This window comes from Desmodus rotundus, chromosome 5 (genome assembly GCF_022682495.2).
Source record: "Desmodus rotundus isolate HL8 chromosome 5, HLdesRot8A.1, whole genome shotgun sequence".
In the NCBI taxonomy this organism is placed as follows: Eukaryota; Metazoa; Chordata; class Mammalia; order Chiroptera; family Phyllostomidae; genus Desmodus; species Desmodus rotundus.
The window spans coordinates 13,548,717-13,574,458 of NC_071391.1; the positions used below are offsets into that span (position 1 = coordinate 13,548,717).

Below are 25,742 nucleotides of genomic sequence, written 5' to 3' on the forward strand. Positions count from 1 at the left end.
ATGATGACTTTTGAAGAGTCGAAAACTTTAAAAGTCAAAACTTTAAAAGTTCTATAGCTTAGGGAATTCCTATCCTATAATGAAATTGAACAGTTGGGATTACTTAGTGCTGAAATTGTGCCCCTGCATGAAAGATCTTTTTACTTATTGTCAGCATCAACATTATTTCTGCCTCTATCACCAATGATACTGTATTTTCCCCCCATTAGTTAGGGTGGTTTATAAACTGAGGATTGAGTATACGTATAGTCACTTTGCAGAATCAATTCCAAAAAACAATCTTCATTCTTCTCTTGAAACTTTTTTTACATTCTTTTCTAGTTTGATTGACTTGAGAATTTAACCAATAACGGTTGACTTGTGCTGGAAGGTTTATTTTGGGTTTTTTTTTACTATTCAGTAGATAGAGGAACAACTCAAAAGTATTGACTTGTGTCTGTTGAAAATAGAGGATTCTTGCTTCATCCTTGCAAAATGCATGGAAACAGGAGCCCAAATAGAAAATGAAAGTTCCATGAGTTGAGACTTTTAAGAAATAGTTCTTGTGCCCTCATGATGTTGGCCAATGCATCTGTGCATCCATCCGCTGTACAAAAACTCCTATCTGAAAATAATTTGGCCTCAGGACTGCCAAATGCAGCATATTGTTTCGTAACACAGACTTTTTTGAGTTCCAAAGATTGTCAGCTGTCCTGCTTGGGAATTACATTTGATGGTTGACCTGTCACCTGCCTCTGGTGACAGGTATTTGGGAGGCAACCTTAGTTCCTATAGCAATTGACTGCAGGATCTCCTTTGGCTGGAGTCAGTAGGTAGATTGAGGAGTTGCCCAGAAACTTTGAAAGTAATGAAAGTTTCAGGTAATGAAAGGTCAGGCAGCAAGATGTTTGTAAACACTATTCCTACCATTTGGAAATAACTCTTCTATTTCCATTCTCAATCAGTTTATTAGGTTTACATTTTTTAAAAAGATACATGATTTTTTCCTTTTATGTTTAAACATCATAGAAGTTAAGATCTTCAGGAATCCTTAGCATTGCTGTGTTTCCTTTTAGTTTTTTTTTTGTTGTTATAATTACAGAAATTTATGTTTATATACATATTAGTATATACCTACTAATCCTTCACTTAAAGTTTTATTTTAGAGAGCTTTCCTTGTATGTATGTAGGGATAACTTACTCTTTTTAATAGCTACATGGTGTTTCTTTGTATGGATATAGTTTATTTAATCTGCTGATGGGCATTTGGGGCGTTTCCCAGTTTTTCACCCATGCTAACTCCTCATCTTTATCTGTATATATATCTTTTTATCCTTGTGTGCTTCTGTAAGATAAAATTTCTAGTGAAATTGTTGAGTCAAAGTGTGTGCTTCAGGCAGGTTCTAAGTCTGGAAATTTCTTAGTAATCTACTTAATATTATCATCTAAAACATTCTTCTGTTATTGTTTGTCTCTCACAGTCTCAGTTAACAGCCTCAAATTATATAACAGTGTTGTGAAAGATGGAGGGAAAACCTGAGAAAGAAGGGAATGTGGCAAGTTTTAAAGGACACTAGATCTTTTCATGGGGTATGAAGACACTAAGCATTTGGGAGAATAGAGGTCTAGACTATTTGCTGAGAATAGTCATAGTAAGGGAGAAGAAAAAAGAATGACTGTGCCTTCTGTTACTGCTCAGGTCTCATGTAGCCTCTGATGCTCTGCTGTAAGCAATAGAAAAATTCTGTTTTTTTTTCTTTTAGGTTTTTGTTTTCCCAAGTGTATTTTACTCTCAGTCTCTATTCTAAATATTTTCTGTTACAAATATTTATGAATTTGTAAAGGAGGGATAAGAGGCCCAAAGAGATAGTTTTTAAGAAGTAGAATAAATCTGAATCTTGTCTGTTGGAGAAGAAAGGAGTCTTGGTGAAGATGATGCCTTTAGATGCCTTCTTCAGGTTTACTGTCTCCTGGCCTGTTTGCTTATCTACGAAACGAAAGAAGAAATGACTTGTAGGTGATTGCTCTGGTCCCTTCATTTCTTATATTTTGAATATGGATGATTGAGGAGAAGCTGTGAGTCTATAAAGGGCACCCTGAGACGCTAGAAGAGGTCCCTTAAAAGCTAAAAAGGAAAGTCCAGCGTTATTTTCTTGGGAGGAGGCGGCTGTTGATCAGATGAGGACTGATTAAACAGTCTCTTTGCCTTATCTCAAAACAGAAACACTGGTAAGCATATGTGCAGTACAGACCTCCTGGTGAGTTAAATGCCCTTTATTTTTCATGTCTCTGGAGTTCGCCTCAGCAGGGAGATGCGATGGGAGAACTGAATTTACTGTCTTTCACAGTTTTCCCCACATTAGTGCTAGTTTGTGTTTGTCCATCTCTGTCTCTCTCAGATTATCTCCTGCTGCATACTACGCTCAGAGGATGATCCAGTATCTCTCACGGAGAGACAGTATTCGCCAGCGCTCCATGCGCTATCAACAGAACCGGCTTCGTTCTTCCACCTCCTCCTCTTCCTCAGACAACCAGGGTCCATCAGTAGAGGGAACCGACTTGGAATTTGAGGACTTTGAGTAAGTACACACTCAGCTTGCTTTCTTCCCTCTGCTCCCAAGCTGTGAGTGCTTCCAAGTTGGCCACTGTCTGAGCGTCATTCTAGCTTCAAACCCCTAAATTACTATATATGAGTAATAGGATGGGGTGAGGGACTGAGGGTTAAAATGCCCAGGGCACTCTCACCTCTGGCAGTTGTGTTGCTGATTCACTGGAGCTGGTGAGAAGAGACAGCCCACTGCGCCCCAGGCCAGACTGGGAGAAGATGGCTGCTGCTCTTCAGGCAACATTTTAATTTCCCTTTGCCAGAACAGTGACTGTGGAAATGCATCTCATGGACTGTCTTCACAACAAGACAGCAGGAGGCTTGGTGTTTTTTCTCTTAAGCAGAGTAGGTATTGAGAGATTAAAAAGAAAATACCTGGATTTTCCTAAAAGTTAGGTTCTCTTAGAACTTCATCACACTAATACTTTGAGGTTTTACTCTGTTACTTAAATGTACTCATTCTCCCTCCAGGCCTCCTCCCCAGGAATCATTTGAAAGTTGCCTGTTAGATTAATGTGGTGGGTTGACAGGTGATTCCTTCCTCTTCTGGACTTTCTAGTTGTTGGTTGAGGGATGGGATGAGCTAAAGGAACAGGGTCACCCCTAGCCTCCAGAATTCAAGCTTCCTAGTCTGACTTCTGGGTTGCGCCTTCTCTGACCTGCTGCTCCTGACCTTTCTACCCATTCATTGTATTTCTTTCCCTTCTGAAACTGAGCTTTTCTGGCTTGTATGAGATTGAACATTTGGCTTTTGTTTTGATTCTTGTATTTTGATATTCTCAAACATGTAAAATAAAAGAGAGAAGGGTGGTTAAGTAATTTTTTCCTCCCTTTTTTCTGGCAGTATTGGAATAGGATAGCCTGTCAGTCATTTTCGTCTTTTCCCCTCCATCTTGACATAGCCTGGTCAGGCCTGGGATCTTGAGAGTTCTTGCCTCCCCTCAACCTTCCTTTTCTGTGAGGTGAATGGATAGTTCCCCAGGTACCATCTTGCAACAGAGCTTTATGATGTGCTTGAGAAATCTTTTTGCCAGAAAGGACTAAAAAGGTGGGAGCAACCTTTGTACTGGTTTATTTTCCCGATGTGATCCTTAAAAGCACACTACACTGGCAATTGTGTACTTGGAATCAGAAGGAAGACTAAATGGGAGGTTCATTGGCCTGAGGAAGATACAAATGCGAAAGAAATTCAGGGATGCTCTGAAGCACTGTGGTGTGGCAAATGGAGCAGGGGGGCTGGCCCTCTGTCATCACCTCTGAGAGACAAGCTCAGCCACTCTCTGACTCTCGGCATGCAGTCATTCTCCTTTCCATCCACTCTAGGGGGAGGTGGGTGTGTATAGTGGCAGTAACAGGAAAGCGTCTTCACTCCCTTAGCCAGGCAGATACCTGTAGTGAGATATGTTCCCCTGTACATGTGATTATTTTTCCAGCACCGGATCTATTCAGGGAAGCAGTTTAAATGTATGTGCCGAGGCCGCTGGGACTTGGTGCTGCTCAAAAGCCTCAGTGATCCTGTGGAGCTCAGAGTCAGTGCAGATTGCCTAGCCCCCTCCGTGCACACTTGGAAGGCTCTGTGTTATCTCTTTGCAGTGGTGGGACGAGGGGCTCATGCCTTTGAGCTGTATCTTGCCTCGTGACTTGTCCTTCACAATGGAGTTCTGGGTTAGTTTAAAATGTTCTGTTCTCATCTTACCTTCTCTTTCTTCTGCTACCACCTCCTCCCTTTCCCCTTCCTTCCCCCTCGATTTTCCTATGTCAGACTGCCTCCTCCATGTGCTCCCCACAGCCCACCTGTGCTCTCACCTCCCCTCGACTTCGGCACGACCTGAATTTACATTGCCTTCTTCACCTTCCATGCACTGACTAACTTTCCATTGTTGTTTTAGGAGTCTTGTATTGCTCCCTGGTTAGTAACAATGGGCTGATTTCTATAATGCCCCTCTGAAATTCCCTATCTTGGTGCTTACTTTTCTTTTTGGGTTAATACAGACTGGTTTTGTTTTTAACAGCAGCTGTGGATTGGTCACATCAATATTAGTAGTCCAGGTCTTCTAGTGAAAGATGGTGCTGGCTGGTTGATGCTCATGTACTGTCTGTTCATTCTGTCGCTGCATCCGTCCTTGCTCCCTTCCCCCCACTGTAAACTGAGTGCTGCTTGTGGTTGCTCCTCTTCTCAATATCTTAAGTGCTCCGAGGAGGGAGAGAGTGTGAAATTAGGGAATGTGCTAGCCCATTTACATTTCTCTGCCCTAATCCTTTTTCTTAGTTTTAATAACTAGAAGGAAAGTTAGAAGCATATACAGTCATAATTTATAGTTCTTTTGGGTGAGTTAGATACAGCCTAAAATCTTCCAAACACACTTAGGATACTACTAAAAGAAACTGTTCTATTGGGTTTCCTCACCTTCACAGCATATCATGCTTCTGCCTTTGCCACCCCACTTTGGCCTCTTTGGTTTGCTTCCATCAGCTAGGGCTTACATCATTGTGCTGTTCTCTAGCTTGTCCCATCCAGGTGTATAGAGTCCCCAGAAAATGAAGGAGAGCCATTATCCAGATCCATCATTTTGATTCTCTTCCATCATCTGTTGAATGAAAGGTATCAGCTATAATTTTCATATGTATACTAATTTATAACATACAAAATATTTGTAGTATATATATGTTAATATATATATTTTTAAATCTTGTTTAATCCTTATAGTAACACAGTGAGATATTTACTTCATTGTGGTGTTCTAAATGAGGATACTGAGAATTCACCAAAATCAGATATGCCTAAGATTAGAGAGTAGGAGCTAGCATATTTAGTGTCTTGACTATTACTGTCCTGCAGATTTAAAAACCTTTAAAAGTGATATACAGCCATATTTGAGCCCTTGCTCCGTGAGCTTGCTGTGGAATAAAACTGTCTAGATTTATTTCTAGGGAAGATAGCTTTACAGGTTGGTCAGCATCAGGTTAAATTTTCTGTTCTTTTGTAGTCTGGATTAATGACTATCTTCCCAGGCTGGCATGTTCTTCTGCCATTTATCTCTGTCTGTGGCAAGGATTGAGACTGCAGGGCCCCTGTGTTTGTTAAAATGCAGACCTGTCAGCAGGTCTGTCCTCAGCCCTCAGCATTGGTCTTTGCGTAAAGATATTCATAAGCAGGGTAAAGGTGTGTCTGCCTGTGACATTGCTGTCTGCCTGCTACAGTGTAGACAGCAAATAAGCATAAAGCAAATTCCCATTTTCATTTTTACTGTTCCCTTGGAAAGATGGAAGGGAGGCTTTTCTGAAGCCCAGTGCAATGTCCCAGTGGTTGCTGAAGCCTGCAAAAGAGGTGGTGTATGTGACTTTATTATGACTATTGGTCCAGCTGTTTTCGCCCCCTTCCACATTTTATCTGTTACTCTAAATGTACTTATGATTCCAGAATCATTCCTAGCTCATGTCCCTGCCCTTCCTGACTCTTTTTGTAACTCTCCCTTCCAAGGCAAAGGGGGATACCCTGACTCATGACAGTCAGACCACAGAAGCTTCAGATTAGATCAGTCACAAATATTTCCACCACACATACCAGCCACTAGGTAATTATATTCCACTTCTTTTTAAAAAAATTATTTATTTATAATTGACATTCTCAACTTCTTAAAAATTGTTGCTAGCACAGAAGAGAACAAGTCCTTCATTCATAGTTGTGACATTAGGCTGTACTCTGGAAAAACATTTCAGTGAGAATTCTAGTCTTTCAGCCTGTGATGAAGTCTCTTTAGGTCTATTACATTTATTTTCTTAATTCTTCTAATATATCTACTTGTATTTGGTTCCCTTTACCCAGAAATCCGTATTGTGCCCTAATGTACAAAAACACTTCATTTGAGCATGACAGCCGTTTTTGGGTGTGCGAAATGGGTTCCTGTTTCTCAGTTTGGCATGCTGCAGTATCACATACACATGTACAGAGGAGCATCATGCAGCCAGAGCATCTCCTTTTATGGTCCCCTTGTAGACGCCTTCTGGCAAAGAAGTCATTAAAAGGTCTTGGTATATGATATAAGTTGAGTTCTGAAGGCTGTCACTCACCTGTGCCATTTGATTGGGTGTGACTTGGGGGAGTTATGTGCTTTTAGTTTAGAATTTAATATTCTCTATCTGCCCTTTTTTTTTAAAGAAGATTTTATTTATTTATTTTCAGAGAGAGCAGAGGGGAGGGGGAAAGAGGGAGATACATATCAGTGTGAGAGAGAAACATCTATCTGTTGTCTCTTGTACATGCCCTGACCAGGAATAGAACTGGTGACCTTTTAATTTGCGGGATGACGCCCAGCCAACTGAGCTACATGGGTCAGGGCTCCATTTACCCTTTTGACATAACTGAAATTTAGTTGAACCATGGCAAAGAAAATATAGAAATTGAGTCATACTACTCTTATCTGTCAGCAAAATCTGACAGCTGTGTGAGACTCATACTTCAAGTTCTCATGGCTAGAAATTCCAATAGAGCCATATGTCCTTGGTAGTACTTGCTCCTGCTCTCTCTTCTGTGCCCAGAATTTCCAGGACCCCTATGGGAGTCGGTGACTACTCATAGCAAATATATAACTTGTAGCCAAGAGATGGAAGAGTAAATCTTCAGAGGGAGATTTTATCTGTTTTATTTTGAAATGGAATTGCCTTTGTCTCTTCCCTTGACTTACGGACAATAGACTCTTTAATATTAGAAGTACAAGAGAGACTCTAAGGAAACACTGTAAAGTTACTATTCTCTTTACCTACTAGAATCTGCTAAAGTGATTGAGAATCAGGCAAACAACTACCTTTGTTGAGGGGTGGTATTGTACAAAAATAGTTCTTACAGTGGGATGAGATGAGAAACTCTTCCCTTCCCTTTTACCAGAGAGTTTTAAGTAATTTCATTTACTTGATTTTTTTGTGGTAATTGATTATTTTTACACGGTGGATTTAGAAAGGTTTACGTCTTAAAATAGGACCTATCTCTAGGTATACTTAGGAGAAAGGCAAATGAACTTTGGTGCACAGAAACACCAAACAGCATGGACTATTTCAGATATTCCTTTGTTGGTAAATATGGCTAAACTATAGAGTTGAAGATATGTGGCAGATGAGCCCCGAGAATTAACGTGGTGTCAGATCTAAGGGTGTCTTTGTACCTTGCAAGTGAGGTGAACTTTATTCCATAGGTGAGAGGGAGTCATTGAAGAGTTTTAAGCTATGGAATAACATGATCAGATTTTTACATAAGTGTCTTACAGCGTGGACTGGACAAGATACCACTGAAGTACAGGACAGCATGGTCTGAAGGGAGAGTATTTGGGGAGATGTGAGAAGGCTTCATGGATTTCAGCTGGGTGTGAAGACTGCATAGGACTTTGATGAATTGTTGTGGAGGGTGGGGGTAGGGAAGGAGATTCTAGACCCAGGGTGTCAAACTCATTTTCACTGGGGGCCACATCAGCCTCTCGGTTGCCTTCAAAGGGCTGAAATAATTTTAGGACTGTATAACTGTTAAGGAGTTGAAATTACATTCTGCCCTTTGAAGGCAACTGCAAGGCTAATGTGGCCCCCAGTGAAAATGAATTTGACACCCTGGTCTAGGGAATAGCCCTGGGTTCTAGTTTTGGCTGAGCTTGTGGTCTGTCATTAGTCCTGGGGCAAGTCCCTTGCCCACCGTAGGCCTCAGTGTCTGATCTGTAAAATGAGGTTTTCATGCTCTGAATTTTCTTTTAGCATTAAAGTTCTTGGATCTTTGTGGGAGTTAACACCCTTGGGAGAATTTCCCTTGTACTAAGCAGAGGTAGAATAAATAATCAAAGTCTCAGAAAAGTGAGGGAGACTTCATAAAGATTAGAAATGGATAATCTGGTATCTGTAGAGCCCCAAAATATTTATAAAATACATGTCTACCTGAATTTGAGCTCTTTACTGAGGATTTTGAGCCTAGTGCTTAGAAATATGTAATATTGCTTGACAACTTTAGAATTAGTACTCTTTTTGTGCAAGTAAAATATATATGTGAATATTTATTTTGAGGAATGCAGAAGAGAAAGAAAATGGACTCTGTCTGGATTATGCTTGGGGTTAGAATGGGAAAATACAGAAGGAAAAAGTAAACTCCCAGGATAGCAGAGGGAGAAAAGAGACAGTAACCACTTAGAGATACATTTATTTTTTTAACATAAAATGCATAAGAGAAATAACAGATTTTCATAATGTATGCAGATGAAATTAAAGGTAGAATAAGCAAAGAGAGGAATTTGTAAATGGTAATTATGTTATATCACTATTCCTTGGAGAAAAAGCTTTGCTGTTCCAAGAGACCTATGCTATTAGATATTCTCTGTGAATGTTATCAGCTAGGCCTGTGCCTTTCCCCCAGAAATCTAAGCCCTTACTTGTATGTACCGTTCTGCAGTAGAGACTGGGGCCGCAGTTCCTAACAGCACCCACGTAAGGAAAGGACTTGACCAAGATCACTGTGCCATCCAGGGACAAGAATACCCACTAGGCCACTAGGCCTTCTCTTGTCTGGAGATTGAAGAGAACCAGAAGAACACAGGGAAACAAGTATTTTTTTTCATAGTCTAATTTTCAGCAACATCTTCTATATAGTGTTGTTAAGAGGATCATGGCCTTTTGAGCTATGCTGCAGAACTTTATTTATAAAGGCCTGAGTCAGAACCGTTTGTTACTGAGGAGTAATGACAACCTGACTGTCTGGTCAGGACTCAGACAGCAGTCTGTAGGTGTATTTTTCATTCCTTTAAATTATAGCCTCTCTCTCAGGCAATTAATTCCAGACATTTAGCAAGCTTTGCTGCTGTGTTTGTTTCTCCTTTGTTCCTGAGATGTATTTTCTTGTATTCAGCACTTGTCTTAGATGCTTGATTGTTTGAAGGGTGTTTTTACCTTATGAAATCTTTTATAAGAAAATCTTATTTTTTTTTCCTCCTCTCTTCCCCAAATACCCCTCTGAGAGATAATCAGAGATGCATAGAGTTCAACAACTGGGAAAGCCATTAATAACTTAGCCAGCATCTATCCTGCTGGCTTAAAGGCAGCTTCTAGCTCTGGCTGATGAAACTGATTAGGATTTCTCTGGTGTTTCCCTGCAAAGTATTTCTGGCGAGAAAGAGTTCTCCTGTGATGGAGGAGCAGTACCAACATATCTGCATACCCTGATCTTCACCATTTTTGGTTTTGTTTTTAAACCCTCCTTGAAAAGGGCATGAGCTATGTTAGGCCCCGGTATTTACCACCTTCCACTATCCCTAGGATAGGCTCTCTCTGGGTCTTCCTTTTTTTCCACTGTTCATCTATAAAACATCTTCCAGTTTACTCATTTGTCTCTTTCTGACTAATTTTGCCTCCTTCATTTTATGGAGCCATGCTTCATGTTGATCTTGTACCAGCACTGAAGTGAGTAGCAGTGTAGTTTTCTAAAAACAACATTATTTTAAGTACTCTTTTCTTAGAATTCTCACCAGTCTTCCTTTCCCCTCCCTCTGAACCACACCCCTCCTTGCAAGTAATCTGTGTGTTGAAATTTGTTTCCCCATCTCACCTCCTTGTTATTTCTGAATCCTCCCTTCTTTCTAGACTATAAAACCTGAAATCATTAGTTGCTCTTTTCACCTCTAGTTTATTTGAAGATGTGCCTTTAGTCGGAGGGTTTTGTGTGCCAGCATTAAAATCCAGGACCTTTTCCCTCTTTTTGCCTAATTTGTTCTTTGATTGAAGATTCTGACCTTTGCCACCTTACCCATTCCTGTTTTCAAGGTTTTTCCTGGTCAGTAAATGGTTGAGCTGTTTTTGTTACAGGCCATTTTTCCCTAGATGTCTTTCTTTTTCTCCCATAGGCAGCATCTCATTTGTGTGTTCACCATTTCACATTTTTCTAATCATTCTGGGTCCCATTCTGTTATTTCTCTTTATTGGCTAGGGTTCTCAACACTGTCAGTTTGAAGTCATTTCTACATTTTATTGAGATGCTATTTAGTTCCTCCTTCTCCGTCATTAGTTAAGATGTTAAGCTGAGGACCAGCGAATACACTTCACTCACTTAATATATTACCTCTTTTATGATGCCTAATGTAACCATCAGTCTGAGATGTTGCTTGTAACTGAGCCAGCTGATCTCATTCTTACTTTCATTCGTGTGTGTGTGTCCTCCAGCAATCTCTAAATATATATATTTATATATATAAATAATATATACATGATCTTACCTCTCTCCTTGCCTATTCCTTCATCTGTAGAATTTCAAGTCAAAGGAATATACGTTAGGGAGAACAATAGTATGCTTTCTCTTTTGGGAAAATAAAAACCAAGTACTGACTTTTAATGGTTCAGCTTCCACTATCCCTGGTATTGATTTGTCTTTAAATGCTCAGCATCCAATTCCACCAAGATATAAAAACTTTCCTAGGCTTTTGTTTTTGGCTTGTAAAGCTCCCAGTGGTCCATTTGAAAGCCAAAGTGTTGTCTTAATTTTAGTTCCAGGGTGTTTCTGAAGATTATCTTATTACATTGAAGATAATCCAAAGGGAGAATTAGGAAAATATCCCAAATCAGGCTCTCAGAGGTTCATTTATTTTATGGAGTTGTTTAAGCAGCTAATTAACTTCTCTGTCCAGGCAGTGCCCTTTGGCTTATTGTTCTTTTGATACACTGGAAACTTAAGCCACGTGAAGTCTCTGCCCTCTCTTTTCTTGTAGGAAGCAGTAAAGTGTAATGCACTGAGCAAGGGCTTCAGAATCAGATATGTCTTCCTTGAATCCTGCTTCAAACACTTACTAGTTGTGTGATCTTGGGTATTTGCCTAGCTGGTTCTTAATTTCCTTATCTGTAAAACAGAGCTAATAATACTTCATGGGATATCTAGAAGTATTAAATGGGATAACACAGTAATAACCTTTGTATTAGAACTTCATAGATACGTAGTAAATGGTAGTATTACAGACCATAAAGAAAACACCTAGACCTTTTTCTTTTTGCTGAACTGACCTGACTTAGGTTTGTGTTGTCTAATATTCTTTGTCATTGTCACTTTTTCAGTCTCTAAAAGAAGGGACTGCTTAGTGTCTTTCACTTATCATTGATTTTTCCACACCAACAGTCTAAACAGATTCACTGGGAGAGAGAACCTCTTGCTGGATGAAATTGATGAGGGAATTTTTCTTCAAGATCCCCAAAAGCCAGTTTCTCTGTATCTTTCAATTTAGAAAAAGGTACCCACCCTAGATCCCTTAGAAGATCCAAAACTGGCTTTAGTTTCAGAAGTTGCAGAGTTCAGAGACCACATTTACTCAAAATAATCTTCCTCCTTCTTGCTCAACTGTTAGTAAATGCTCATGAATCTTTTAGTTGAGGTACTCCAGAAATACGGTATATGAATGTACCACCCAAATTAGTAAGCAAATAGATCACTGATGTCTTTGGGGTCTTCTCCTAGGTATAGGAACTTAGTTTGGGGGCTGTTTGTCTCTTGGGCTGGTGGCTGATTCTGCTTTAGTGACTCTCTTAACGTGCAGTCTTTTTGTTTTCTCTAGGGACAATGGTGACAGATCCAGGCACCGAGCTCCACGCAATGCCCGGATGTCTGCACCTTCGCTTGGACGCTTTGTTCCAAGGTAAGAACTGGGCATTTGTCCTTTATGAGAGACTTTAATGAGGAGGCCTCTATGATACCCTGGGATCTAGTTTTTAAACCTACTTTTTGGTCTTTCGATTGTCCATATCTGGAATTATTTCCTAGTCAGCCTGCGATCCAGCCCTGCCACCTAGAGATTGACAGGAAATGACTGGCCAAGTAAAAAGAAATAGAATAGTGGTTTTGGGAGCTTCCTGTTCAAGAATAGAAGTCCTGGGAAGCTTTAGACCATCAAGAAGTACAAATCTGTGAATGTACAAATCCTAGGAATTTTTACTCTGCTCTGGGCTTCTGTGGATTCCTAGACCTAGTCGGATCCCTTATCCTCAATTCTTGAGGTTAGGGTTCATAGTGTATCTCCCTTGTTTTATGGTTGTCTTTAGTAGGCTTTTCACACCTGATTCTTTCTTATAGGCGTTTCTTGCTGCCTGAATACTTGCCTTATGCTGGGATTTTTCATGAACGTGGACAGCCTGGCTTGGCAACTCACTCTTCTGTTAACAGGGTCCTGGCAGGTAAGGAAATGTTTCTTTGCATTGTGAAAATTTGAAGGTGCAGGGAGCCAGATAAAGCTTTCTCCTTCCTTTACTTATGTTGATGTGACGGCATCTTGCCATCTGGCTAAAAACTCTGTTTTGAGGTCTTGTACTCAGTTTCTTACTTCAAAGCAGGAAACTGCAAGATTGAAGAAAGCTGTTTCTCTTGCCAAATCCTACTTCCTTCAAACATCTTTTAAAAATGTTTTTTTTGTTGTTTAAACCATTTGTTTCTTAATTCAGCAGTTAGATTCTGGCTATTGAATGATAAAGGTGTCCTGTTCATGTTTCAGTTAGTGAGATACTCTTGAGCCAGACCCTGTGATTTAATTAGGAGCTTAATGCACACCTCTCCTACCCTTTGCTACTGGCAGCACATGGAGTTTCCAGGCACTGTGGAATCTTCCAAGGAAGGAGGAGAAGAGACCTGTGGAGCTGGCTCAGAAAGCTCCACAGAACAGAAATGGGCTGGACAAGCCCAGCGGAGGCAGTTTTATGGTGACTGAATAGCTTAGTGACCAGTGTTTTTGGACTAAGATGTGTGATGCAACTTGACTCTGAGACATACTGTGTGTGCTGCTACTGGGCAATCTCTAAAAGAAGGAAACAAGGCAGAATTCTGTTTTTGTCCTGACAAAGGTTATTTCCCCATCACACTCTTTCCCTCCCTTGTCCCCACTTCTACTGCCAACTTGTAAATTTATGTATGTGAAGGCATAAAAGGTATAAAAATCAAGACACAGTTAAGTATGTATTTTTAAGTGTATCTTTAATGGGCATCTTTATTAAAACCTTTTTAATGAAATTATGTTTTGGAAAATCTGAGCCATGTGATAGTTAAAGGGGTTAAAGTTAGGGATCTGTGTGAGGCAGTGGCACTGTCAGGTGGGAGATTGTGATTGAAACAAGCTACTGTGACAGTTGGTAGGCATGGGATCTGGCCTCCCCTGAGAAGTAGTATCCTTGACCCAAAGTCAAGGCCTAGAAATCCCAGAAACCTCTGTGCTTTCTCTGTCGGACACCAGGACTTCACAGGCCTGGGCTTGGCTAGGGAGCAAACTATACCATTGTCTCCCAACAACCTCAACTGAGGAGGTTTCTGGCCGGAGTTGGTAAACAGACCCCATGGCTCTGTGCTTCTCCTTGCTTGACGCTCTTGTGTGGCTTGGCTGCTAGTGTGTGGAAGCTCCTCCCTGGCAGATAATCACTTGCTGCCAGGCTGTACTACTGAGCTCTTCTCCACCCTTCTTTGTTCCAGACATCTGCCTCCACCACCCCACACAGCACCTCCTGCTCCTCTGCTGCTAGGAAGAAATCTCTGTTTCTTGGCATTTAGCTTTTTTGGAACAGCTGTATGTTGTTTTTTTTCTTTTTTGGTCTTCCTTTGATTTAATAACTCTACCTCCATTTCCTATTCCCTATTTTTTGCCCAGAGGTCTGACCCCAAATGGCCCAATTTTACTTATGGGTACCTTTGAATATCAGGGTTGTATTCCAGCAGGCAGTTGTTTCCTGATACGGAAAAGTTCTCTAACAGGGATACAGAGTGCTGTGAGGGGAGGGGAATTTAGACTCTTAGGGATCTCATTCTTGAGTTAGATTAGCAGATGGTTTCCATTCATAATTAAACTAGTGTCTCCCATTTTCTCAACATACATGTTACAGAATGCCTTTTGGCCTTTTCTTTCTTTCTTTCTTTTTAAGATTTTATTTATTTTTCTTTAGAGAGAGATAAAGGGACAGAGAGAGAGAGGGACAGAAATATCAATATGCGGGAGATACATTGATTGGTGCCTCTCACATGCCCCCAATCCGTGGACCTGGCCTGCAACCCAGGTGTGTGCCTTGACCAGGAATCAAACTGGCAACCTTTGGTTCTCGGGCCAGCACTCAATCCACTGGGCCATAGAAGCCCGGAGAGCCTTTTCTTGGCAGACTTCATTATTTGTATGTATTTGGATGTCCCTCCAGATTCTATTGATAAGTGTCTGTCTTTTTACTTTTATTGAGAAAAGTCCAATAATAACAATAGCCATCAAAGAAAGCCTAACATTTATTGAGCACTTGCTATATACAAGGGAGTGTTTTAAGTGCTCTTCCCTGTCATATGGCATTTCTTTCTCACAGTAATCCTGTGAGATGGGAGCTGTTATCTAACAGTGAAGGAAATTAAAGCCTAGAAGGTTACCTTGCCCAGAGTCTTGCAGCTAGAAGTTTAGAGGAACCAGCACTGATCCAGGCAGTGGACTCCAAAGCTTCCTAGTCTGCCTCCCCACAGTTATTTTAAAGGACAAAACATCAAAATAGCATTCTTCTTCCACGAGCTTAATCTGGAAGAGAGAAAAGAGCTCCCAGGGAACTTGGCTGATCTTCAGGGTTTTTCTTATTCGTTTTAATTCCTCTACAGTCATACATACCTTGGAGATATTGTGGTTTTGGTTTCAGCGCAGCTTAATAAAGCTAGTTGTAATCATTTTGCTGGTAGAGGGTCTTGCCTTCAATTTGTTGTTGTTTTAAAGAAAAGCAACATCTATAAAACATAATAAAGCTAAGCACAATAAAACAAAGTATGCCTGTATTTTAAGTGGCTTCTAGATACAGCTTTTCATGATCCAGTGGCGCTTGCTGAGGAAAATCTTATTATGTAGCAGCCCTTTCCCCGAGCCTTTGTGCCCTGTGGGACACAGATGTTTTGCTTTTTATTAAATTTACTTGTGTTCATGTAATATTGCTGATACAATAATGGCTTTTGAAACGAAAGACAAATTGGTCTTTTAGCAGTAAACATTCTTAATTTTCCTGGAAATGTACTTTCTCTTGTATGATTGGAATGAGGTTGTGATGGTTTCAGAATAATTACATTCAGTAGCCATATGCCAAGTAGCCAGACTGTTCTAGGCTACTAGAGTGAGTAAGTTGGACATGATCCCTGCCCTCAGGTAGTTCACAGTCTACATGAGGTGATTGGCCATATCTAAATCTTGATGTTTACTCCTCAGCTCCAAACATAATGCAGAACTTTGAAAGGCGAGTGGCTTTTTGACAGATGAAACATGGAAGTTTGGCAGACCTGAAGAACAAAGCATATACACACCTGTAGTTTTAGGAGGCATGACTAGTAGTATAGTGGCACATGAGTCTCCAGTGACCCCTAGCCAAAGCCATTTAGAATCACCAACAAAAATGGATTTGCAGGAAACTAAGTCTATTATTCCCATTTCCTCCCACAAGAGCCTGAGAGTGATAATAGAAAACAAGCTACATCGGAGTACTGTTTTGATAGTTTGTTAATGTTCACTTCTCCCACCTTATCTCAACCCAGTCCCCACAGTTCTGTAGGTCCCTGGTGGCCTCCGATCCCCATCAACTCATATCATGCCCCTTCAGCAACACAAATTCTGAGCCTGTGCTTAAAGACGTATAAATACATTTAAAGCTGCTTAAACTCTGCCAGGTAGATGCAAAACACACAAAAGTTTGAGGAGCTCCCCCTGCTGACATTGTAGCAGACAGCTCCAGCTCTGTCATAACAGCAGCTAAAATAAAGATGTTTAATGACTGCCTCCGATGAGCCAGGTACTGTCCCAAGTGCTTTCTCATACAATATTACCCCTTTAATCATTGTAACAACCCCATGAGGTAAAGGGTGCATTTCCATTCTTCACAGAAGAAAACCGAGGTTCAGAGTAGTTGTGTCACTTGCCTGCTATAACACAGGAGAGGTAGTAGACCTGGAAATTTAAACCAGGTCTGTCTGCCTGACTCATAATAACTCTATTCTGTCTGCGGTGCCTGAGTTCATATAGGGAGTATCAGCAAAAATGTGCTTAAGCTTATAATATTTTTCTGCATGTTTGAGGCTCTTAAAAGTGAAACGGGAAGCACTGGCATTTGACATCTTCCTGGTAATTACTGGAAGAATGAAAGACTTCTGAGGGATTGGGACCTGGGTAACGAAGGGTATTAGTTATCTGGCCTGCCTAATCTTTTTGACTTTCATCCTAATGAGCATCTGCTCCCAGCAGATGGTGGGCCTGATGTACTTAATTTACTAGTTTGATTAAAACCAATGGGAAGTGTCAAGATTTTCTTGCTCCTATCCACAGGTCGTTGAGGTCTGGTCGAGTGTCCTATACTAGGGACGGCTTTGTGCCCAGCCAATCTAACTCTCTTAAGATTTCTTTTTTGATCCAGTAGACCACACAATTCTGAACCTGTACTTAAAGAGATATAAATACATTTAAAGCTACTGCAGCTCTCTACCAAGTATACTTCAGAAGTGTTCAGGAGTATGTTCTTCAGTTTTCAGATACTTGTGAATTTCTCACATTTCCGTCTGTTGTTGATTTCTTATGTATTTTCACTGTCCAGGTATCCTTCTGTTTGTTGCCTATGTGGGTAAGACAGAGCTACCTCTTTTACAACAATTTACTTTTTTTTTAACTTTATTTTTTTGATATCTTTTGTGTCTCTCATCTTAAGAACACCAGTTTTTAAGAACACCAGTTCTCTCTAGATGTTCCTCACTTCCCTGGTATGTTAGGGAATTACTTTCAGGAGCCCTGCCTAATCCAGTTTGGCCAACTAGGTGGGCATCTGGGGCCTTGAAGCTTGCTAACTTTTAGGAATTAGCCTGGTTTTTTAACTTGATATCATACATCTCTAATACAACAAATTACTTAATTACTGTATACCAGATCTTCACTTGAATTTGGTACATCTGGGAAAGGTGAGTAGTAGTGAATACTGTTAAAGGGCATCATGGTATACTTAAATGAGTATGAACTGAAATGAATAATAATTCCGGTGTTGGACCCTTTATCTGCATGTTCTGTACCTCTGTGTTATCCAGGAGCCAGGCAAATAAAGTGAGAGGCACATTCCAACTCATCATCAATTAAGATGGCTGTTTATAAACCCCAGATAAATGGACAATTACTAGTGGTGGTACTAGCTAGTGCTGCTTTGATAATTAACCCAATTGCCTTTCATTCTGCTCCAATGATGAAAGTGAAAGTGATAAGGGGGCTGGCTTTGTTGCCTGGGAGACAGAAGTAAATGAATGCAGCACTTCTCACAGAGAACCCAGCCTTCCCAGATGCCTTATAGCACTCAGGTCTTTTTACTTATTTGGTGTCTAGCAGACACTGGAGTGTCCATGTCCTCTTATGTCCAAGCCCTTTACTACATCTCCATATACTATGTACCACGAACCACTAGTGAGAGGTGTGCTTTTTGAGAACCTGAGGCCCAATTTCTAAGCTGAATTGCCTGTGCTTCTTTGGCTTTTATAGAGGAAAATATTAGGCCTCTTGTATTTCTGTTCCCTTTATATTATGTGACTAAGTTTTTCTGTGCCTCTGCCATGCCTCCCTCCTCCCCCTACCCACCCTGGAAATTTCCTCTTGATCTTTACCCACAGAAGCTTTACACCTGTACCCTTTCTGTACTGTTACTTTGAAACGAACGTAGCACTTTCTAAAGGCTTAGCAATTTCCAAGGCACTCAGGTCTCATAAAAGAGTTAAATGATTCTGCCCTTTGGGAGTTTACAGTCTAGCCAGGGAGTGGCCTGCTTTCTATGTTTTGTTTTGGCCCTGCCACTAAAAATTTAATAATTCCCCAAATACTTTAACTGTCAACCCCGACAGATTAGCTAAGGGGGTGCAGTTCCAACCTGGGCTTGGACTAAGGATTTATGTGTTTTGGTACAGTTTGAAGAAACTCTGAATGTTGCTCTGAGTGGATCTGTGAGCATAAGGGAGTGGAGCTCGAGGAGGACAGCTTCCATTTTCAGTGCAGCAGCTTGAGATGGAATGTAGCAAAGAGCTTGGGCTCTGGAGCCAGATCGTCTAGTTCAAATAATCATTCTGGTACTTCCTAGCAATGTAATTTTGGTTAATTTATTTTACTTTTGGGGGGGACTCAGTTTTTTCATCTGTAAAATGGGAATGGAAATAGTTTCTAACTCATAGGATTATTTAGAGGCATAAAAGAGCTAATATATGTGAAACACTTAAAATAGTATTTTTTTGGCATACAAGTGTTCAATCGATGTTAGCTACTATTGTTACTATGGTTTTTATTACAAATTTGGGGAACCAGTATGAGTTAGAGCTATGCCAATCTGCTCACTGATTATAACATTACTGATACCTCACTGTTCTGCCTTCCTCCCCCGTGGTGCTCTCCCTGGGCTTTCTCCCCTTTGCTATGGTCAGTGAGTTGACAAAACTGAGAGCTTGTGACACCAACAGATGGTAACCTGAAGGTCCCTGTGTTGATAATTTGACAAGCAATGTGTACACTGTTACCTACATATCACTTAAGGTGAGAAGAGTAGAGGAGTCACAAAGTTTGCATTTGAAAAACCATTTTCTATCCCCCATCAGAACCTATGCCGATGAAATAAGCATCTATTCAGCAGAACTAGTGCAACTATGTAACCATGACAACATGGGATTCTCAAAGTGTAGTTCCTAGACCAATAGCATCAGCATCATTTGGGAACTTGTTACAAATGCAGATTTTGGCCCCTACCCCAGACCTACTGACTCAGGAACTCTGTGGTGCGGCCCAGGATTTGTGTTTTAAAGACTCTTCTAAGTGATGCTGGTGCACTTAAAATTTGGGAACCACTGGTCTACATTAACTCATTAAGCTAGGAATAGAGGCAGAGGAATGGGAAGAGATGACTTAGTAACACATTAAGGGGTTATGCACACTAGTAATCCAGGATGTATTTGTGCTGGCAAGCTTCTGATGTACAACTCTTCATGATCTGGAGTTATTAGTAGTGGGAAAAATGAATGAATTTGTGATCACCTACAGATTGTTTAGTTTGCATATCAGTCATTTGGCTCAAAAAGCATTTACTGGGCTTCTGTTGTTCACATGGTTTATTGTTAGGTATGTGATAGTATCCAGATGAACAAGATATGATCTCTGCTCTCCATAAGCTTACCATCTACTGAGCAAAACCATTATGCTGATAAACAGCTATAGGACAGTGGGTATTATGCCAAGTGGTAGAGTAGAAGGATAAACACAAAGCTGGCTGTGAGAGCTCAGTCCTACACTATTTCTGCAGCGGAAAATAGAAGTCCATTAAGCTTTTATGCTAGGTAAACACCTTGTCAGTTTTGCTAGGAGTTTCATTCCTAGGAGGAATTGACCTATAACCTTTCTTCTGACTTCTTAACCAATGTCCCACCTGTTCCCCTACCTCCTGAAAAAGAAATGTTAACATCAACATATCTATATTGAGACCCCTTGTACTTTGTTTTCTGTAGTCCAGGGCTTTTTAGACCTAGAGTGATCTCAAAGCTAACTAAGTTCTGTGGTTGTGTGCTCCTTAGAAGTACTGTGCATTTTGAAGGTGCCACCTGATGATGTCCTCTAATCTAAAAGTAGTCTCTGTAATGCCAGAACCCTTTTACTTCTCTCTACTTAGGTTATGCTTCGTATTTGTTTTGACATGTTTTACAACTCTCAGAACAAATGATACAACAATATTGAAATCTATAGATGAGATGACCTTTCTTTTCCTACCCCCCACCCCCACCCCCAGCAGGCTGGCAGGCTGAGGGGATGAGTGGAGTGGAGGGCACGATTTATGCCAAATGTGAGGTCAAAGTCCATTTTTTTTGCTAGTGGAGACAGCAGCCAGTCTCCACTTTCTTTAAATTAGAAATCTTCTACAAACTGGAAAGACTTGGGACAGTCCTCTTCACTGCCCTATCTACTGCATCAGTTTCTAACCTAAGTGATCAATATGAAGCTAACCCTCTACTTCCTTCTTTTTAAAATTCTGAACTCACATTAACTTTTTTCTCTTTCCTTTCTCATGTCCTCAAGCAGCCTCATTTATTCCAAATGGGTTGGAAATACCGTGGGACCTGGCAGACAGCACCTCTCACCCTGTCTACCAAAGTAGAACCAACCTGTGGGTATTAATTTCCTTTCTTTAACTCCTGATCCACAAGGCCAACTCTTCCCAGGGTCATTGCGCCACTCAGCTGAAAGCCAAGAGCAAGCATGGATATGTTAATATAAGCCATGATGTGGAAAGAGGCACCTACAGGGTGACCAGGGGATCTTCTTTGAGTGTTGAGATTCCATGGGGTGTTTCTTGTGGCCTGCAGTTGAGTGTCATCCCAGAGCTACATATCCTGTAACCATATTGTAGGGCTACTGAGATGAGTCCCTGGGTTTATCGTAAGCCCAGCTCACGGCAGCTCTGCACCATGCAGAAGGGGCTCAGCATCATTCCCACTGTCTTGAGCTATGGAGCTCTGTTCTTTGGGGCTGCCTAGCAAACAAACTCATGATTTTACTCTTGTGTCTCATTCTGGTGAAGTGTAAGCCAAAAAAATATTTCTTTCTAAACAGAGAATTAAACTGGTCTAAGATACAAAAGAATAGAAGAAAAGCTGTGCAGAAAGTAAAAGATCAAAGTTCCCAGTGGAAACAGGTTTTATTCAGGGAGGTGGGCTGTACTGTTCTATATTTCTTTATGAGGAAAATACATAATTTACTTTTATACATAAATCTGGCTAGAAAGATTAATTTTCTCCAGAGTCTGCCATATTGCCAATGGCTACTTTTGATAATATTTGCTGATCTTCCCACCAGCAAGATTTCACAAACCTCTTTATTATAGTTTCCCTTAGACTAGGAACAGAAATGAAAATACTGACATGGAAATATCCACAGTCACTCCTGCCTATTAGAGTGAAGTTTTACCTAAGCAAAGAGCTCGGAGACTATGATAGTTCTATAGCAGCATTTTAAATTATCCCAAACATTGCCCCTCATGCTGAACTGGTAAAATGCTCTTAGGCTGAGCCAGTAAAAGGGGTTGTGGAAAGAAAGATCTAGGTAACTCAAGCTTAGATTTGACTGTGAACTAGTGTTAAACACATTTGCAAAATGCAGTGGCTTTGAAAGATGATGCTTGTAATGCATTAAAACAAATAAACAAATCAAAAAAAAATCCCCAAAAAACCCAAGAGCACTTACTGTATGCCAAGTACTATTCTAAATATGTCTTATATATTATTCACTTAATCTTCACAGCATTCCAGTGATTGCTATTATTACTCATTTTTACAAATGAGGAAACAGAGGCATAGAGAGATGAAGTAATTTGCCCAAGACCAGCTAGTACTTGACAGAATAAGGGTTGGAACTCAAGCAGTCTAGCTTTAAATTGATACTTCTCAAACAGAACCATCATGGGGTGTGGGTGATTCCTTATTGGTAGAAGAGGCTGAAATTTGAACTCTGGCTTTACTTTAAGAAAAGCAAAAATAATTTCTTCAGTTCACAAGACTGCTGGGGAGGGAGCTACAAATTCTCTTATGTTCTTGTTGCAGCTTCTTTCCCCTAGAAAGAAGACCATGTAGAAGAATTACATTCCCAAACATTGAATCCTGAAGAGGTAATTACACTGTTGCCATCCCATTGGGAAAGAAGGCTGGGCGGTGATTACATTCCAAACAAAGCTGTTCTGGTATAATTGTACTATGCTGTTCTGATCAGTCTGGGGAAGGCAGGCCTCTGGTCTCCATCCTTGTTTGTTTTTTGAGATGGCATCTGAATAGCATTGAATTAATAGGCAAGACCCAGGCACAGGAAGTCAGCCAAAAGTGCCAACAGGACATTAACTTGCTATTGGCATTTTCCTTTTATTGAAGTTTTCCAGACCTTTTAAGTACCAGCAGATTGGAGAGAGAGCCCATTTGAGAAAATACTTTAGCTGATGAAGGGTTAGAGATCCTTGCTTATATGCTGTCCCCCAAAGCCTTTGTTGGTCTTTATGCATAGAGGAGAGAGGGTAGGGTGGCAATGCAATTTCTCTTTTCCACCAGCAGCTTTTGCTCTATCAAAAGATGCTCCTTCCCTTCAGATCTTTCCCTAAGACTTCTAGCATATGTATATTTTTCGTGTATGTAGCTTCCAGTTGTGGATCATAAAGTCCCTGTATGGTTCTGTTGAAATAATAAGGCTGACTTTTGAAATTTGAGCAGTATTCTCTAGATCTAGACTGGAAGAAGAAATAAAACTAATTTAATTGTTTTGTTTTCTGATTCAGAGAGCAAAAAACTGCCAGTAGCCTCATTGAACTAGAGCAGAGAAGGGGAAAATATCCATGTTATCAGGTTGAGGGTTGCATAGGACCCTCAGAAGTGGTGTAGCCTTGGCCATTGTATCAGTTTTTACTGCCTCACAAGTGTACTGCCTCACAACTGTACTGTACAATAGCATTTATTGTTTCTCACAGTTCTGTGTGTATAGTATACAGTTCATCTGGTCTGGGCCAGCTTGGCTGCTCTCTGTGGTCAGATGGTCTTGGTCAGAATAGTAGGCAGAAAAGTGACCTGCCAAAGATCTCCACATACTAATCTCTGGAACCTGTGAATATGTTTACTTTATGTGGCAGAAGGAACATTGCAGATGTGATTAAGGTTATAGATCTTGAGGCCAGGAGATCATCCTGAATTATCTGGGTGGACTCTTACCAGTCTAATTACAGGAGCCCTTGAAAGTGGAAGAGAACCCTGACTGGGTGGCTCACTTGGATGGAGTGTTGTCCATACTCCAAAAGGTTACAGGTTCCATTGCCAGTCGGGGCCCACACCTATGTTGTGGGTTCAGTCCTATGTTTAAAAAGAACTGAATTCTAGCTTCTCCCAACCATTGATATAAAAAAATTACAAAGTGCTGCAAAGATCCGTCGACTTAATTTTCAGGAAATTTTCTGGTCAGGGTGCGTCCAAGAGGCAACTGAATAATGAGTCTCTCTCTCACACATCAGGCTCTCTCTCACACATCAATTTTTCTGTCTCTCTCTCTCAAACCAATTAAGAAAAAAACGTATCATCAAGTAAGGATTTAAAAAAGTGGAAGAGAGCCCTGGCTGGTCTAGCTCAGTGGACTGAGTGCAGGCTGCCAACTAAAGGGTTGCCTGTACGATGCCCAGTCAGGGCATGTGCCTAGGTTGCAGGCCAGGTCCCCAGTGGGGGCCACGTGAAAGGCAACCACACAATGATGTTTCTCTCCCTCTCCTCCCTCCCTCCCCCTCTCTCTAAAAATAAATAAAATCTTAAAAAAAAAAAATGGAAGAGAAAGGCAGAAGGGTCAAAGAGATCCAGGGATAGAAGATGAGAATGCCCCTCAGCTAACAGTCAACAAGGAAATGAGAACCTCAGTCCAACAACTGTAAGGAACTGAATTCTGCCCCAAATGTGCAAGGAAACAGATTCTCCCCTAGAGCTTCCAGAAAGGAACACAGCTCTTCCACCATCTTGAATTTAACCCCTTGGGATCTGTGTTAGATTTCTGACCTGAGGAACTTAGTGCTAGTAAATTTAAGTTAAGCCACTGAGTTTGTGGTAACTTGTTATGGTAGCCATAGAAAACTAATACAGATGGCTTCGTGCACATATTGGCAGGCTGCTTGGCTTTTAGGTGGGCTGGCTTGTCTCTTTTCTATTTACCAGTTAGCTAACTTGTACTTCTTCACATAGTGTCTTAGGGTTCCAAAGGGAAACGAGAGGTTAGGCCCCAATGCACAAGAACTTTGGAATCTCTGCTTATGTCATGACTAAGGAGATTTTTGAGATCTAGGGTAGCCTGTAGCTCACTCTAAACAAATTGCTTTTTAAATGTCCTTACATATACATGAAAGGGAAGTTTCAGCATACCAAGAGATATAGATATTTAGATTTGGAACTTTGGTGAAATAGCTTAGATCATTATTTGGATTATTCAGAGAGACATGCATTTAGAAATTAGATCCGAAGAAGAAGCTGGATCCTGGTTTTCTACACGTAGTGTTTCATAGAAACTACCTCTTCCCTTTCTCTGAGTGTTTTCTGGGATGTAGCCCTCTATTTCTGTGTGACGAAGGGTACAAAGATGTGCAAAAGAGCTCTGTGGGTGGTTGGGCCCCCTGGGGCCACATGTATTTCTGTGTAGGAGTAAGACTGACAGAATTAACTGTGCGAGCACTTACTAAATTGGCTATAAGTGAACCTGTACCCGTGGCATCATTTAAAATCCACAGCTCCTTTAACAGAAGCAACTTGGAAGAAAATTTCCTGAAAATTAAGTCAAGGGATCTTTGTGGCACTTTATGATTTCTTATACCAATGGTTGGGAGAAGCTAGAATTTAATTATTTTTAAACACAGGACTTTGGTTTTGCTTGGCCTTGTTGATGAGATGGGTTAAAAACTATTTTATGGGCCCTGGCACCTAGCTCAGTTGGTTAGAACATCATCCTGAAAACACCATTGTTTCGGATTCTATCTGCAGTCAGGGCACACACAAGATTCAACCAATGGGGGCAAAAAAAGAACCAGCCAATGAATGCAAAATAAGTGGAACAATAAATTGATCTCTCTCTCTCTCTCTCTCTCTCTGTCTCCCTCTCTTGCTTTCCCCTTCTTTCCCTCCCCCCTCCCTCTCAAAAATTAGTAAATTAAATTTTTTCTTAACGTGTGAATGCATAAATTGGGCCACAGGGCACATAGAGACAAATTTAATGTTTACCAGTCATTCGTTTAGGACTTCCTGATATTTTTCCACAGCTATTTCAGTGACTTGTGGGTTGCAGACTACTATTGAGCCTGGGATTTTGCACTGGATATTCAAAATATGATAGCCTGTGTATAAGAAAGATGTGTACTTATCATTGGAGGTTTAGCTGGCTTTGATGAGAACCTTATCATCCAACTCAACCTGGCACCCAATGGGTTAGTGTGCTTATTTAACATTTCTTTGCCCTGCCTTGAAATTTAGCCAAGATTCATGAAATGACCATGAGGCAGAAAGGGAGGTGCTGCCACATCTTAAAATATGTGTGTGGCCATGTTTGCTACTGGAAAATAAAGAGAAAGGACCCGCTCAGCTGAGTCTGGCATGGAAGAAATGTATATTCCACTCCTGAGGAGTTTGACC

General features: G+C 40.7%; 1 protein-coding gene across 9 annotated transcripts in view; it reads left to right on the plus strand.

The window, feature by feature from the left end:
- AMBRA1 (autophagy and beclin 1 regulator 1) overlaps window positions 1–25,742 on the plus strand; it is a 172,037-nt gene that overhangs the window by 73,014 nt on the left and 73,281 nt on the right. For 6 of the 9 annotated variants that reach the window (XM_024558712.3, XM_024558714.4, XM_024558717.4 and 3 more), the window contains 3 exons: window positions 2,379–2,558; window positions 12,142–12,222; window positions 12,657–12,757. In XM_024558712.3, coding sequence (XP_024414480.2) covers window positions 2,379–2,558; window positions 12,142–12,222; window positions 12,657–12,757 — 362 coding nt within the window. The remainder of the gene's footprint in view (window positions 1–2,378; window positions 2,559–12,141; window positions 12,223–12,656; window positions 12,758–25,742) is intronic. The other 3 variants (XM_024558715.4, XM_053923724.1, XM_045194107.3) reach the window with 1 other exon arrangement.